The following is a 17,515-nucleotide window of genomic DNA, read 5'->3' as shown; positions in this document are numbered from 1 at the left end:
GGCGCTGCAGGATTTCAGTCCTTCACGGCGTAGTGTTACCAATTGTTTTCTTGGTGACTGGTTCCAGCTGCCTTGAGATCATTGACAAGATCCTCCCATGTAGTTCTGGGCTAATTCCTCACCATTCTCATGATCATTGCAACTCCACGAGGTGAGATCTTGCATGGAGCCCCAGGCCGAGGGAGATTGACAGTTCTTTTGTGTTTCTTCCATTTGCGAATAATCGCACCAGCTGTTGTCACCTTCTCACCAAGCTGCTTGGCGATGGTCTTGTAGCCCATTCCAGCCTTGTGTAGGTCTACAATCTTGTCCCTGACATCCTTGGAGAGCTCTTTGGTCTTGGCCATGGTGGAGAGTTTGGAATCTGATTGATTGCTTCTGTGGACAGGTGTCTTTTATACAGGTAACAAGCTGAGATTAGGAGCACTCCCTTTAAAAGTGTGCTCCTAATCTCAGCTCGTTACCTGGGATCCAGAAATCTTTCTGATTGAGAGGGGGTCAAATACTTATTTCCCTCATTAAAATGCAAATCAATTTATAAATTTTTGACATGCGTTTTTCTGAATTTTTTTGTTGTTATTCTGTCTCACTGTTCAAATAAAACTACCATTAAAATTATAGACTGATCATTTCTTTGTCAGTGGGCAAACATACAAAATCAGCAGGGGATCAAATACTTTTTTCCCTCACTGTACTTCATCTAAAACTGTCAAGGGAATGGGATGGCATACACTTCCTCCATGATAATCACACTTTAAGCAGAGACATTCAGACATTCTGGAATCCCTTTGCAGTTTGGAACACCCTGAACCCACCCATGGCAGAACACAGCTAATAAAGGTATGGCCCATTACCAGGCAGTTTGGGAGTCGTCCCAGAAGTCATCTTTCTGCTTTTATCACTGTCCTCTGGCAGCACTGGAATGAATCAGGAGAGCAACAGCGGACTGAAGTACTATATGCAATGTATCTCCTGATACTCCCTCTAAAATGGATCGGATTAGGAATGATTTAGAGGTCAGTGTTCAGTCAGAGGAGAGAGAGAGGGGAAGTAGTCATGAGTAGTGAGCGCCCCCTTGTGGCTGTCAAGTGAAGGAGATACATCTCTATCCTTTCGCCTTCTATGCATGTCTCTAGAGTTAGGCATCTCTTTTACATTCAGATGGCTTGAATATTGAGTTTTGGCAAATCACGCTGTAATTCAATACTGGTTGGCTGTGTGCATGTGACTTCAGTTTGGTAACGTAGGTAGTTGCCTCCCATTCATCCCCTTTGTTTCTATTGAATGTCGTATGCAGTGACCTATTTAAGAGGTATTGTACATAACACAATTGGACTTCTTGATTTAAAAAAAAGAGGGTTTGTGGCTGGCTGCTGTTTCAGTGCCTGTGAAGAAGACCTAGTTTTGAACAGAAGCTGGGTCACTGGATGAAGGGCTGTCAGAAGCCCTGTTTATACCTGCTGTTAACATTCGTCCTGATCTTGTCCGTTTACACTTAGATCTGATCACAATGAGTCTTTTAATCGTCGAAAAATGTGTCCACAATCAGAATTGGACAAGATCAGGACAAAGGCTGAATGTTAGAACCAGGTATGAACAGGGCTAGAGGGGGGATTGTTTACTAAATGAGGCCAGTGGAGTCCACTGAACAAACCATTGAAAACAACCACTTCTGGGCGAAAGAAGAGGAAGGAAAAATGTGTTTTCCCTGTGTTTTGCATTTTACTTAACCTTTGCCAAGGTGAAGCTAAAATATAAATTTAGGTAGAGAAGCTGTCAAGTCAAAACATGACATTTATCTGTTCTTCAATAAAAATGTATTATAAAGAAAACACATACATGTCTTCGTTGGACAAGAGATGTCTTTATTAAAATAATCATTCCTTGGAACCTCTGACTTTAATGACAGAAGAATACACAGTGGAGTAACCTGACAAGGTCATCGCTGACATCTAAAATGGATGCTAATAGTTGTAGAAAGGGCGAAACTAGACTACTTCTCTTTGGAATGAAACCTCTACGCAACTGAAGAGAACTGTGTCTCTAAGAAATAAATGTGATCCACACAACATTCTACTACAAGAAAATATGTAGTACATCACCACATTTAGCAATGGCAAGAAATGATGCATTCCATAACTGTCCATCGGTCGTTGTGGACTAGTTCGAGCAGACAGTGGTATATTTTTGACTTTGCAGCTGCATCCACATTCATCCCTAGGGTCATGCTCATTAGGATGCACCATAGGAAAAGGTTTTGCAATGAAAAAGAGTATTTCTAAATGGATAAGCTCACTTTTATGCCTACTGAACATGACCATGCTTAGCCCAGAGTAGACACTTTAAGCAACAGGAGGAAATTCATTCAAAATTCAGGCACCAATTTTTAGGTAGTTCTTCCCTAACATACTGATTTAATAGGGACAGGCATTGTAACAAAATGTCTCCTTGGTTGAAATCTAAACCTTAAATAAAATTAAGTCAATTAAAATCAAGGCTATTTATTTGTTGCTAATGGTAGACCATGTCTTAGTCTGGAATTGAAACTTAAACAATGGTGAAATGGAGCATATCAGCTTGGATTTCAGGTTACCCATGTCTTCCTGTGAGAGTTGGCCAACACACTGCTAAAATGAATGTGCCAAATAATCAATGAACCAACCAACAGTGATGTATTCCAATTTTCCCCAACTTGACTCATAAAAACAAACAAGAAACATGCATTCCCTAATATAGCAACGAGAAGACAGAACAACTCAAGTTATACAACTTCTGTGAAAAAATATGGCAACAGAACCTCTCTCTACAAAACAGTTACATTAAGTACATTCTGTATTAAATACCCAACCCCATCAGGAAACAAAAAGGTAATAAAGTACTCTTTATACCTAAAATATCAATAATGATTTGCATAGTGTGCTGCTTCTTTGATGTTTTTCCCCAGTTATATACATAAAGTACTAAAATAAGGCTAAGACATTGAGGGCTTCCCAAATGGCACCCATTACCCCATATAGTGCACTACTCTTGATTTATATGGTCAAAAGTAGTGCACTACATAGGAAATAAGGTGTTGTTTGGATGCAAACATTGAGTGCATCACCCTGATATGGAAAGCTCCTTTTAGAGAGACTTCATTATAAATAACGTGCATTCAGTGGACAGGACCTGGTGCACCATGGGAAAATGGAGTTAGCCGCAGCATTGAGAATTGACGTCAGAAGAACCCAGTGTCCTTAAGTATATCCCTAAATAAAATTTTAAAAAACGTCTAAATTGAATATCTAATGTGCATTGAAAACATAACATCAATGAAATATGTCTATTGAACAAAAAGTATTTGATTTAAGGTATTTAGCGACACACAAACTTGTTCTGTACAGTGAGCCTGATCTTCTAAGTTACTAGGCCTCTCCTTCACTCAAGAGTTTTGAACAACAACGACCACCAGACACATAACATTAGTGAATGCCATGGTCTACACCAACTCATAAAGTAAGTATGAGATGAATGTGACTCCCACTAGCATCCCACTTCTAACACCAACGCGCTAACCTGTAGAGTTTAGAGAGGTGCTGCTAGGGTACTTGTTACTGGTACCCCGTGTTTACAGCCAAGTTAGCGTTACTCATTGTGGATTTATTATTACTTTTCCACTATTTCTCTATTTTCTTTCTCTCTGCATTGTTGGGAAGGGCCCGTAAGCATTTCACTGTTAGTCTACACCTGTTGTTTACAAAGCATGTGACAAATACAATTTAATTAGTGATGAATATTCCGCAGGGAGAAATCCTGACAAAATAGGCTCCTGATTATTTCCAGTACAGCATGCAACCCCAGGGTGACAACACAGCACCACCAGAGATTTCGGTAAGGCCACGTATAAGTCCCCATTATATGGTGGCCATCACTACAAGACAACTAGAGCTGGTCACTGGAGAGGCTGTTGCTACCAGGGCAGTACACTGACATTTATGAATGCAATATTGTAGTCTAAAAGCTTAAAGGGACAGATTATGTGCCCTTTGTGTATCATTAACTTCTCATTGTTCCATTCAGCCTGTTCCATTCTATTCGGTCTTTGGTCGATTAGCCCCAAGCTTCCATTTCAGCATTCTTATTGGTTGGTGCAGGGGTTCCACCAAAGGCTTGAAGTAGGTCAGTACTTTCCAGTCATTATAAATCACATGACCTGCTCCTTGGATGTGACACAGGCCTATGCATACAACTCTCTGAGGGCAGAGCCATATACATATGAGTCTGTCTGAGGGGGTATCAACGGCAAATGCATCAAATGGATGAGAGATTCCTGTATGTTATGTGTTACTGTACATCAGAGCCCGCCGTTTTTATATATTGGTTTGGAAAAATATATTAGCCTCAAATAAAAAAAAATATATATATATAACAACCGTATAACAACCGATATATATATATATATATATATATATATATATATCCCAATTTAAAAACTACCTCAGGGAGAGAGATAAAAGACGAGTGAATCAATCGAAGAGGTATAGTCTTCTTCATCAAGTAGTGTTGGAAAACATGAAACACTTTCAAAGAGTCTTTTTAAAACGTTTAAAATGACCCGTGTGGACACAACAGGTCAGGGACAGACACTCACTTCCCTGTGAGACAATGCTACCATAACATTATTAAAACATTATAATAATAATAATAATGTTATTATAACATTATTACAATGCTATTATATCGTTACTCCTCCATAGGGACGTGTGATAGTATTGAGTGCTCCTGCGCAATGGCCGCCAGTTCTTTGAGGAACTCTGTGAAGAGGACGGTTGCGAAGACCTCGGTCCTGGCCAGGGAAATGGTCTTGGGCTGGGGAGGAGGAGAGCTCTTCATCACCCTTCCTGCCTCCAGGGGGGAACATTCTCGGCTGTCTCCGCTGTTTGTATCTGTGGAGGATAAGTAAATAGAGATGAAAAATAAGACATTAGTAATAGTAGCGTTTAACTGCAGTTGGACATTGTCGCAAGCTCATGTTAGTCCACTTGAAAGAAGAAATTCTCCCATTTATATCAGTCTCATTTTCCTTTTTAAATCTCAAGCAATCTCATACCAATACATTCCTTGCTCAGAGAGAAAGCTCGCAGAAACCATTGGGAATGCAGTAGACTAGAGAAGAAGAATGTCAGGAGGTTGTTGTTTCTCCATTGCTGCAATGCTTCATGACCAAGCTGAATATATTATCCAAGTCCTCGAGGAGGAACCAAACAACACAAACTAAGCACAGATACAGTTTTAATCCTTCAGTGGTGCTTCATTGCAGCGATTAGAAACAACGTTATTGCTTGGCTCATTACTGGTCTTATGATCTAGGATATTGCCTCAAATCCTCTGTAAGCTTTGCCTGTATCTATTCTAATCTCAATGACCTGGCTATCTATGGCTATTGGCTACAAAACAGACCTAAATTACATTCTAATGATGATCATAGGATAGCTCACAATAAAGCTCAGAATTCAACATTGAACAACATCTATTCAAATAAAGCATTTATACTACCAGTACGTAACAGTACACAGTTATACGGTTGTTATAAACACTATGCATCCTGGCAGGGAAGCCATTACGTTAGCTTCAGAACATCTTTACTAACATGAAACCGGATATGTAGGACAGAGAATTATGGGTACTGTAGTCAATCAAGTCTCACCTTGACCCTTGAGTGAACTCTCCCTGGCCAGGAGGCAGTGCTGGGCGGAGGTGATCAGCTCTGGGAAGTCCTTCTTGGTTGAGGCTTGCTGCTCTATCTGGTTCTTAAGGGAGGCTAGTACCTGATATGAAAACACATATATAGTAACATCAGTAGAACATCAGACAGGAAATACAGTGCCTTCAGAAAGTATTCACACTCCTTGACTTTTTCCAAATTGGGTTGTGTTACAAAGAGGGATTAAATATGGAATAATTGTAATTTTTGGTCAATGATCTACACAAAATACTCTAATGTCAAAGTGGAAGAAAAATTCAAACATTTATTAAAACATTTATGAAAAATAAAACACTAATACATCTTGATTTGATAATTATTCACCCACTGAGACAATGTTAGAAACACCTTTGGCACCAATTACAGCTGTGAGTCTTTCTGGGTAAGTCTCTAAGAGCTTAGCACAGATGAATTGTACAATATTTGCCCATTATTATTACAAATATTATTCAAGCTCTGTCAAGTTGGTTGTTGATCATTGCTAGAAAGCCATTTTCAAGTCTTGCCATTGATTTTCAAACCGATTTAAGTTAAACTGTAACTCTGCCATTCAGGAACATTCAATATCGTCTAGGTAAGCAACGGCAGTATAAATTTGGCCTTGTGTTTTAGGTTATTTTCCTGCGGAAAGGTGAATTAGTCTCCCAGTGTCTGTTGGAAAGCAGACTGAAACAGGTTTTCCTCTAGGACTTTGCCTGTGCTTAGCTGTATTCCGTTTATTTTTATCCTAAAAAAACTCCCTAGTCCTTGCCGATGACAGGAATTCCCATAACATGGTGCAGCCAACACCATGTTTGAAAATATGAAGAGTGGTATTCAGTCATGTGTTGTGTTGAATTTGTCCCAAACAAAGCTTTGTATTCAGGGGAAAAAGTTATTTGCCTCATGTTTTGCAGTATTACTTATGTGTCTTGTTGCAAACAGAATGCATGTTTTGGAATATTTTTATTCTGCACATTATTTTGTTATTCTTTATTCTGTTCCTTCTTTTTACTCTGTCATTTAGGTTAGTATTGTAGAGTAACTACAATGTTGTTGATCTATTCTCAGCTTTCTCATATCACAACCATTAAACTTTGTAACCGTTTTAAAATCATCATTGGCCTCATGGTGAAATCCCTGAGCAGTTTCCTTCCTCTCCGGCAAATGAGTTAGGAAGGACGCCTGTATCTTTGTAATGACTGGGTGTATTGATACACCATCCAAAGCCTAATTAATATCATCACCATGCTCAAAGGGATATTCAGCGTTTGCTTTAAAAAAAATTGTATCTACCAATCAATGCCCTTCTTTGCGAGGCATTGAAAAACCTCCCTGGTCTTTGAATCTGTGCATGAAATGTATTACTCAATTGAGAGACCTTACAGATAATTGTATGTTTGGGGTAGTCATTCTGAAATCCTGTTAACCACTATTATTGAACACAGAATGAGTCCATTCAATTTATGTGATTTGTTAAGCACATTTTTACTCCTGAACTTACGTAGGCATGCCATAACACAGGGGTTGAATACTTAGACTCAATACATTTCAACATTTCATTTTTTATTAATTTCAAAAATTTTCTACTAACAAAATTCCACTTTGATATTATGGGGTATTTTGCGTAGATTAGTGACACAAAATCTTTAATCAATTTTAAATTCAGGCTATAACACATCAGAATGTGGAAAAAGTCAAGGGGGGGTGAATACTTTCTGAAGGCACTGTAGCTGCCAGAGCACAGAAAGTACAGGATAAATATTGTATCAAAGCTACAATGAGGTAGTCTCATTCGGCTATCCTGATCTCACGAGCTTACATTGAAACAAGATAGTGGATCAATGAGATAACAATGCTGAATTGTTTTGTTTTTTTGCACACATAAAACATTGTATTGTTCTACTAAGAAAAATGAATGCAATCATTGCATTTCCACAGCGCAAGATGCCTTATCAAAGAAAGTTTACATTTGTTTTGACTGAATTAAGCCAACAGGCTTTACGTACTTGATGCCAAGAGTATTGCTATACACACTATCAGGTGTAAAACAGGTAGCTTTTGCATAAAAGCATATCACACGATTGAAAACAAAACCAGAGGCATAAACCAGACAAAACAAGGACATTAAGCAAGACAAGACACACTGATGATGAGAGAACCAAACCGCATTCATCTCCATGACAAACAATCCACCTCTTTTAATCTGGACCCTAATGAAAATGAAGTACCCAGTGTTTGTACGTCAACAACTCGCCATCCCCTTTCATCCCCATCCAAACATTCCCTTTATTGCGAGCTTTCAAACAGCCCCATTCCATTTTGATTTACTTGTTTACACATCCTCTATTCAATTATGCATGAATCAGCCAGCAGGAGAGAAAAACACTGTTAAAGTCTCACTAGACTTGTTTCACAGCCATTTTGAACTCTGTTTTCATTGCCACGTTAAGTGTACGCCGCTCATAGGAAGCGTCCCAAATGGCACCCTATCCCCTATATAGTGCACTACTTTTACCCAGGGTCTATAATGCTCTGGTTAAAAGTAGTGCACTATATAGGGAATAAGGTTCCATTTGGGACACAGGCACAGTATTCATAATCTCCTTTCTAATTAATACTATTCATAACGGATCCCTCCTCTCTAACTTCTAACAGGTTGTTTCATGAGTCTCCAGAGGTTTAAACAGCTTAGAGCGGTGAGGGAGAAAAGCAAACAGTTTTTTGGGGGGAACGTTTTTACACCTCAAATGCTTACTAAATGGAGCAGAGTGAAATGTTTACTAAGAGAGTTGTGTCTCTCTTTTGAGCAGGCGTGCATTGCAGTGTCTATGATGAGTATCTTAACAGTAGGATTGTGTCCATCTCAGCCTCAAAGTCATTGAGAGAGAACAAAGGATACAGATAGACAGACAGACTGAAAGTCAATACATAGAGATAGATGGACAGACAGACTGACAGAATTATTGGAATCTAGGAGTGGACACTGGGCTGGTGACAGTCACACTCACAGTCGCACACACTCACAGTCGCACACACACACACACACACACACACTACCTGATAGAGTGAGCGCACGCTGGGCTGGAACACCATGTTGGTGTTGAGGAGGAAGGATTGCAGCAGGGGCTGGGGGTAGGCAGCCAGCTGGGCCAGTATACCAGTCAGCAGGAGGTTGACATGGAGAGAGTTATCCAGCATGTTCTCCAGACGTGACAACAGCACACTGACAAATGGCCCTACAGGAAGAGAGAGAGTCTTCATTCAGACTGTCGAACCTGGTTAAAGATCAAGAACAAGCCTTAAAGTAAGGCAGATAATACTTCAATCTACACAGGAAGAGAGAGAGAGACTTTACTCAGACTGAAGGTTTATATGTCTTACTTTAAGGTTTGTTATTTAACCAGGTTTGACAGTCTGAGTAAAGCCTCTCTCTCTCTCCCTATGAGCCAAATGCATTGTAAGATAACCACGTTGTGATTCTTCAGCAAACTCGTGACACGTGTTAGAGAGCTGACCTTCAAACCTGGTGAAGATATTTTACAAAAGTTAAGGCTTTTATTTCTGAGAGTGTTGTTTTATCTTACCTGTAAAAGGCACCGAATGGCTCCTAGTGCTGCCACTGCGGAGCTTGGTCCCAAACAGGGACGAGTGCTGCTTCTCCAGCTCTGGCGTATCCATAGAGAAGGAGCTGAAGTCCACCTCGTCCTCCTCCATGGGGGTGACCACAGGATTCCGGAACTCTTTGTCCACCGTTTTCACAGGGCTGCTCCCCCCAGTCCCGGCCTCGTCGCTGCCCAGCGTACGAATCAGCTCCTCGTACTGACCCATGAGGTCGTCCCCCACCTCAGTAGCCGTGGGGCTTTGGAGGTTGGAGTTGTGGTCCGCAACATGAGCTTTGACCTCCTTTGAGACCTCCGAGCCGTTGACCTCCATGTTGGTGGGATGGAGTGGAAGACTCAGGCCATTGCTAAGGGGGACCTCATCCTTCTCCTGCAGACTGGATTCTTTGAAATGGTCCTCCTCAAGTTTCAATTCTGAGTCCATTTCAGATTCCGGTAGTGTCTCCCTGCTGGGTCTGCGGCGAACCACAGTATCGCGGGTGTCCTTCTTTGCCACAAGGTTGTAGACCATGGCATCATCCTGGAAGTCAGACTCCTCGATGTAGGAACCCTTAACCAGCATGATGGCAGTCCTCCTCATCTCCTGGATGTGTTTGGGCGGCTCGGCTGCAGGCGGCTGTGGAGGTCTACTACTCTCAGCAGCAGCAGCAGCCTCGGGGGACACCACCGGACCGGCATCATAACTATCGTCCCACTCCAGCTCTAGTTGATTAGTAGGGGCTGGGTCTGTGGTCTGGGGCGGGCAGGGGGGACGAGGCCGTGGATATGACCTCTTGGGGTTGACTGTCTGGGCTTGGCGTCCCCTGGCCCCAGCCTCCTCCAGGGCACTGGGTTGGTACTCCTCTGGAGGGGGGTCCTCTCCATCGTAGGGGGCCGACCACACCTGGCAGGCCCGGGTGCAGCTGCTGATGCCCAGGCGGGCGTTGTAAAGGTAGTGCAGGTAGTTGACGTCCAGGTAGATCTCAGAGCCGATGACGCAGGAGTAGCCCGAGCCATCCTCCTCCAAAAAGGTCTCCTCGGTCTCTGAAAAACAGACAGAAAGATAGGGAGCACTACAAGTCAGTAATGTATCGAAGACAGACAGACAGACAGACAGACAGACAGACAGAGAGGGAGGAAGCAGACAGACAGCAGACAGACAGAGAGACAGACAGACAGACAGACAGACAGACAGACAGACAGACAGACAGACAGACAGACAGACAGACAGACAGACAGACAGACAGACAGACAGACAGACAGACAGGACAGACAGGACAGACAGGACAGACAGGACAAGTCAGTGTGATGAATAATATAATTAATCCTGGCTGACACACTGCGCTGCATGCACACTGCATTCACGCACAGCAGAACTAATGACGTTGACAATTAACCACAGGAGGCTAAACTGATTTCATTGAGATTTCATGAGTTGATAAAAACACTTTCTAATAAGGCCTCTTATGTTATTAATCTGACAACATGAGACTTCATGTAAAGATCATACAGAACCATAACTGATGGATGTTGAATGACTCTTGATAAGGAATAGTAAATGGATAGGAATAATGCATTATCAATAGAACATGTTCTACTACAGGGATAGGAATAATGCATTATCAATAGCACATGTTCTACTACTGGGATAGGAAACTACATTCAGCCACGGGACCATTTTTGTCCGAGCAAATGGGCCGGAAAATAATTGTAATCATTTGTACACTGCAAATTGACCACAACTAAGAGCAAACAGAGATTGCATCTATTTTTTTTTATTTGTGGGAATACTTGGGAACAGATTTCCTACATTAAACAATTTATTTGCTGAATTCCTGGTGATTTTACATTATTTTTGGGGAGCCAAAAAAAAAAATCACTTGCGGGGCTAGTTTGGCAAATATATAATGTTAACTTTCCAAGGTGATGGGCTGTATCATGGATATCTAGACAGTTCAAACACTTTGGCTGTGTGGTTTGTGTTTTGTTGGTTATTGGTAAATACCACCTCCACAAATTAGGTCAAAGCGATCGCCACCAACAATGTTATGACTAGTCGCAACTCAGTGAAGGAACTTTTGTGTGTTGGAGATTTTGGCTCAGCGTAGAGCTCATTGAAGCTGTGATTGTGAATACAGAAGAGAGGGAAGTGTGAATCAGATTAGGATTAAATGTGATCTTAATTCGTTTCGTCTACTCAGACTAAGCTGCAGCACATGGCCTAAAATCCCAAACACAAATATTCAGGCCACTTGAAACAAAATAAACTAGATTGTCTATCTCTCGACCTAAAAGAATGAAACCCATTGTTAAAATCCTTCAGAAGTAACAGTTTATTCTCTGAGAACCATTGAGGCATTCAAAAGATCACCTTCAAATACAAAGCAACTGGTTAAATAGAGGGTTAATTCCACTTTACTTCTGCATGTGGCATGTTACATTGTCTTGCCCTAGTAACAGGCATATATAAAGTACAGAGCCAGCTAGAAATCCTCAGTGAACCTATCTTACCCATGGTGCCAGTGTTAGGACTGCTGTCTGTACCCTTTGACCAGAGGATGGAGTCCAGCTGTCTGAGGGGTGGGGGGCTGTGTTCGGGGGAGCAGCAGGAGGGTGTGAGCGCCAGGATCTTAGCGGCCGACACAGAGTAGAAGTCTCTCTCCTTCACCACGCGTCTCTGGCTCAGCATCATGTGATTACAGGGGATCAGGTACCTGGAGAACCAGAGGAGGGGGGAAAATCCTGTTAGGGAGCCCCAGCAGGGGGAACAGACTGGGGTTAGGGGGAGGACGGGGGGTTATGGTTTTACCAAGAAATGCAGATGTCTCGGTGTTTGGGTGTAAAAGCGGAGTAAGGGCTCATCACATGGTAAACCAATCAGCTGTACCATGATTTACAGTAAGACAATGAGGCTTAGCTGAGAGGAGAAACTGAATTTGTAAGTGTGTGTGTGTGTGTGTGTGTGTGTGTGTGTGTGTGTGTGTGTGTGTGTGTGTGTACACACCTTAGCTAGGTATACAGAGAAAGACATCATACACCCCAAATGTTCCATATAATATCATCATGAACATGCCTAGAACATGGAACAGGCCCCACCCACTCACCTCAAGATGAGCTGCAGCATCACATCCTCACAGTACAGTCCAATGAGAGTCTGGAACAGAGCCAGAGACACAGTACCCAGCTGGAAAACACCAAGAAGATAAACATCACAAGATGATGAAACAAAGGCCTCAGAGGACCGGAATACATCGCAGGGCTGGATTAACAAGTAAGGGATTACCAAGGCTGAATTTCAAAATGGCTTCCTGTGGCACCTCGCATCATACCTGTTTAAATGTTGCCGAGTGACCATGGACAGCCTGAAGTCACAGCTTTTGTTGATACTTGTATCCCTGATGCAACTTCACATAGTTGGCATGTAACCAGGTAATAGTGCCCCTAGGTCCTTAATGAGTTATGTTTTAGGCATGGTGTAGGTCTTGATTATGTTGAATCGTGTGGAAACAGGTGTATGCCCATCTGTCTGAGTTGCTGACAGCTGAATAATGATAAGTGTAGGGAAATGTCGCCCTATTCTAAACCCTCAAATGGACAGACACACCAAAAGTGAGTCGACCTGGCCAAGGCTTTCGACTCTGTCAATCACCGTATTCTTATCGGCAGACTCAACAGCCTTGGTTTCTCAAATAACTGCCTCGCCTGTTCATCAACTACTTCTCAGATAGAGTTCAGTGTGTCAAATCGGAGGGCCTGTTGTCCGGACCTCTGGCAGTCTCTATGGGGGTACCACAGGGTTCAATTCTCGGACCGACTCTTTTCTCTGTATATATCAACGATGTCGCTCTTGCTGCGGGTGATTCTCTGATCCACCTCTACGCAGACAACACCATTCTGTATACTTCTGGCCGTTCTTTGGACACTGTGTTAACAAACCTCCAAATGAGCTTCAATGCCATACAACACTTCTGTGGCCTCCAACTGCTCTTAAACACTAGCAAAACTAAATGCATGCTTTTCAACCAATCGCTGCCCGCCCGCCCGCCCGACTAGCATCACTACTCTGGACGATTCTCACCTAGAATATGTGGACAACTACAAATACCTAGGTGTCTGGTTAGACTGTAAACTCTCCTTCCAGACTCAGTAAACATCTCCAATCCAAAATCAAATCTAGAATCGGCTTCCTATTTCGTAACAAAGTCTCCTTCACTCACGCTGCCAAACATACCCTCGTAAAACTGACTATCCTACCGATCCTCGACTTCGGCGATGTAATTTACAAAATAGCCTCCAACACTCTACTCAGCAAACTGGATGCAGTCTATCACAGTGCCATCCGTTTTGTCACCAAAGCCCCATATACCACCCACCACTGCGACCTGTATGCTCTCGTCGGCTGGCCCTCCCTACATTTTGGCGCCAGACCCCCCTGGCTCCAGGTCATCTATAAGTCTTTGCTAGGTAAAGCTCTGCCTTATCTGAGCTCACTGGTCACCATAACAACACCCACCCGTGGCACGTGCTCCAGCAGGTATATCTCACTGGTCATCCCCAAAGCCAACACCTCCTTTGGCGGCCTTTCATTCCAGTTCTCTGCTGCCAATGACTGGAACGAATTGCAAAAATCACTGAAGCTGGAGACTTATATCTCCCTCACTAACTTTAAGCATCAGCTATCTGAGCAGCTTACCGATCGCTGAAGCTGTACACAGCCCATCTGTAAATAGCCCATCCAATCTATCTACCTCATCCACATAGTTTTTATTTACTTTTTTACTCTTTTGCACACCAGTATTTCTACTTGCACAACATCATCTGCACATCTATCACTCCAGTGTTAATTTGCTAAATTGTAATTACTTCGCTACTATGGCCTATTTATTGCCTTACCTCCTTACGCCATTTGCACACACTGTATATAGACTTTTTCTATTGTGTTATTGACTGTACGTTTGTTTATTCCATGTGTAACTCTGTGTTGTTGTTTGTGTTGCACTGCTTTGCTTTATCTTGGCCAGGTCGCAGTTGTAAATGAGAACTTGTTCTCAACTGGTTAAATAAAGGTGAAATAAAATTTAAAAAACAGGATGCTTTGGGTTCAGTGCTATAGTACAACCTGCTTCTGACAATGAGGGTTTGGGGCCTGTTTCCTGTCAAGGCCTTTTAAACAGATTATTATTTTAGATAAAAGACTGTTCTTTGAGCCAGCTCTCAGATGCCCACCATGATCAAAATTACCTTCTTAGCTATCTAAGCTGTGTTGTTGTTAAAAACATCAAATCCTTTTCAAAACCATCAATGTAAAATTGGCTGCAGGTATCAGAGAAGTGTTGTTTTTCTACCCTGTAGAGTACAAATCAGCCCAGGAGCGTTTTTCACAGTTGAGTAGTCCTGTGAAGAGAGCCCTTGAACGTTTCAATTGACAAGCCTCTGTTGGATGTTAATGAATGAAGCCTTTCCAGCAATTCCCCCTGTTTGAACTAGACATTACATTTCCTAATATTTACTTGCCTTGTATCATCAATCCAACAACTAATTAGATAGTTATTGTGCGTTGCCATGGCAACAATCTGCTGTCTTTGATACTGACATTTTAAATATTTGTTTAAATTATTAGGAAACGGCCTCTGGGGAAACTATTTATCTCCAAAACAAGTCTCAGTTATTTTAAACATGACTCACACAGCATAGCAGCAAGATTCACAGACAAATTAGATCCTTCAGAAAGTTATGTCAGGTTGAGGCAGCCTGGCTATCTACTAAGTGTTACTAGGAGACTCTAGGTTGAAATATGCACAGTACTCAATATGTTTTGCAACTGTATGTGTGCGGTTGTGTGTATTTGTGAGTGCTAGCATGAAGGCTCCGGGATCTGAAAAGGGATGTTGACACGTGCTGAGCAGGTGCTTCAGCCTGCAGACTCCCTCCCGTACCTGGTGTGTCGATGCGGCTGACCAGCGTGTCCAGGATGTGGACGTTACCTGGAAGGGTGTGTTGATGCGGCTGACCGGCGTGTCCAGGATGTGGACGTTACCTGGAAGGGTGTGTTGATGCGGCTGACCAGCGTGTCCAGGATGTGGACGTTACCTGGAAGGGTGTGTTGATGCGGCTGACCAGCGTGTCCAGGATGTGGACGTTCTCGTGGCGGTGGAGGAGGATGAAGGAGAGGAAGGTCTGCAGCAGGACCGGCTCTGACACCGACCGCACGAACAGGTCCAGATAGGCCGTGGTAGTCATCACCTCCTCCAGGGTCAGCTAGAGAGAAACACAAAACCATCAGTAGGCTGGACACAAATACGCCGCATCCTTCCTTCCAATCTTCCTGGAAGTAGTGACTGATCTGACATTGATCTGGAATGATGGATGTAATACTGTGCGATCCATGCTGTGTTTATACTGACCTTGTGGAGGGCCGGTGCCAACACAGGCACCAGAAAGCCATTGTAGATGTAGCTGACCAGCTGGTCCCTGATGCTGGGGTGAGCCACCTGAATGACTGCATTGCAGAACTCCAGTGAGTTGAGGAACTGGACTAGGGTGGGCATCTGTAGCCAGTCCTCTCTGTGGAGGCAGTGCCACTCCTCACCGGGCACCTCCAGCTTGGTGGGCAGAGACGAGTAGAGACCGCTCAGCCCCGTGGCCAGCACCTAGAGGAGGGGGAGAGAGAGACACATTTAGTGGAACCCCTTCAAGTAGGCTATTGCTTACTTACACCATATAAACTGTACACTGTGGTCTGGTATCACCAGTATGCATCCAAGTTGCTGGGAATAACTAGGATCTGATATTATTGTGTGTTTCCTTTCATCTTTGCATGAGTTTCCTTTTGTGCATGTGAAAGATAACTATCCATGACTTTGCACAAAGGGCTCAAATGCCTTGGCAGGATAGCGTGATGCCTCTAAACCAGGGAACTGAATGGGCCTCTGTTCTGACTTCCCGGTACAGGTATATCCCCGTCTCTCCATTGGCTTATACAGACAGTAGGAAGCTAGGCAGGTAATCCTGTGACAAAGAGGTATTGTAGCCTACTCCTGCTGTGCAATTACGTCAAATACTGTTACATAACTGGTTATCATCCATGCAGCCTGTACAGTGTCTCCACGGTACAGGTGAGATTGTTTTTTCAATCTGTTGACACTGTTTAAGCACTGCCAAGCTAGATAGTCAGTTCACAACAGCTCGGGGATTCGATCCAGCAACCTTTCGGTTACTGGCCCAACGCTCTAACCACTAGGTTACCCACTGATTTACCTCTAGTTGATTTACCTGTTGCCCAGCTTCATCAATAACAATGGGCATTGACGTATGGCTGTGTGATTTTAGAGTTACCATCCAAAAGCAAGGATTTCCCTGGTGAGCTAATGCATCAATTTGTATTCTAATCAACAACACAGGTCAAAGTTACGACATCAGTCTAATGCAAATCGATTAACATCATTTATAATCATCATGGACTGAAGTGTTCATCCATTTTTTTTAAATATACAGTCTAAGATGTGTATAAATTCTTTTGACAGCTGGGCTGAGTTTAGCCTTTTAATAACATGGGTGTGTTGCTTGTTACATTATCAAAAGCATATGAATACCACACGTTTAACATACAACAGCTCCACTCTCCCTCAACCTGATTTATTATGCATACAGTAGGCTAAGCATATTTTGGCTATGAATATCATACGCCTATCAGGGGACAAAGAGAGGTCAGGGATATTAACTTGTCTGGTAGTTGGTACAATGAGTTAATAGGACATTGAGTCAAGGGCAGAACAATCATCCATATGACATGTATACAGAGGCGATGGAGAGAGAGGAGAGAGAGAGGGGGGGACAATGTCTAAACAAAGAGAACAAGAGAAGGGCAAAGGGACAGTGAGACATAAGAAACAGAAATACAGAGGCATAAAACGAGAGTCACAAATCACAGACAGAACGTGAAAGAGACCAAAAGGAGCAAGACAACAGTATCATAAAGACAGACAGCCACATCTCCTCACCGGACAAAAGTAGGTGTTCTCTGCAATGTGCTGGGCCACGCGCTGGTTCTCTGCAGACAGTGACATAATGAGGAGCAGGGCGTCCCGGGCCTGCTGGCCCACCAGGCCCTCCCGGTGGATGAAGGGGATCAGCAGGGAGAAGATCAGGAAGTTGGCCGCCCCCTGGTCCTCGCTGTAATAATAATCAGCAT

The 17,515-nt window shown here is 42.9% G+C and overlaps 1 protein-coding gene across 3 annotated transcripts in view; it reads right to left on the bottom strand.

Annotated features, from left to right (window-relative positions):
• Positions 1–1,844: 1,844 nt before the first annotated feature.
• Positions 1,845–17,515, bottom strand: part of LOC106602395 (FHF complex subunit HOOK interacting protein 1A-like) — a 37,333-nt gene continuing 21,662 nt past the window's right edge. For 2 of the 3 annotated variants that reach the window (XM_045716602.1, XM_045716601.1), the window contains exons 6-14: positions 17,325–17,496; positions 15,729–15,974; positions 15,415–15,582; positions 12,429–12,508; positions 11,836–12,038; positions 9,310–10,368; positions 8,783–8,961; positions 5,687–5,807; positions 1,845–4,925 (exon numbers count right to left, since the gene is read on the bottom strand). In XM_045716602.1, coding sequence (XP_045572558.1) covers positions 4,723–4,925; positions 5,687–5,807; positions 8,783–8,961; positions 9,310–10,368; positions 11,836–12,038; positions 12,429–12,508; positions 15,415–15,582; positions 15,729–15,974; positions 17,325–17,496 — 2,431 coding nt within the window. In that variant the 3' untranslated portion in view covers positions 1,845–4,722. The remainder of the gene's footprint in view (positions 4,926–5,686; positions 5,808–8,782; positions 8,962–9,309; positions 10,369–11,835; positions 12,039–12,428; positions 12,509–15,414; positions 15,583–15,728; positions 15,975–17,324; positions 17,497–17,515) is intronic. The other variant, XR_006769561.1, reaches the window with a different exon arrangement.

The sequence above is a fragment of the Salmo salar genome, chromosome ssa04, assembly GCF_905237065.1.
Source record: "Salmo salar chromosome ssa04, Ssal_v3.1, whole genome shotgun sequence".
Lineage (NCBI taxonomy): Eukaryota > Metazoa > Chordata > Actinopteri > Salmoniformes > Salmonidae > Salmo > Salmo salar.
Note: the sequence above shows the minus strand (reverse complement) of the source record. Positions and strands in the feature narration are given on the sequence as shown.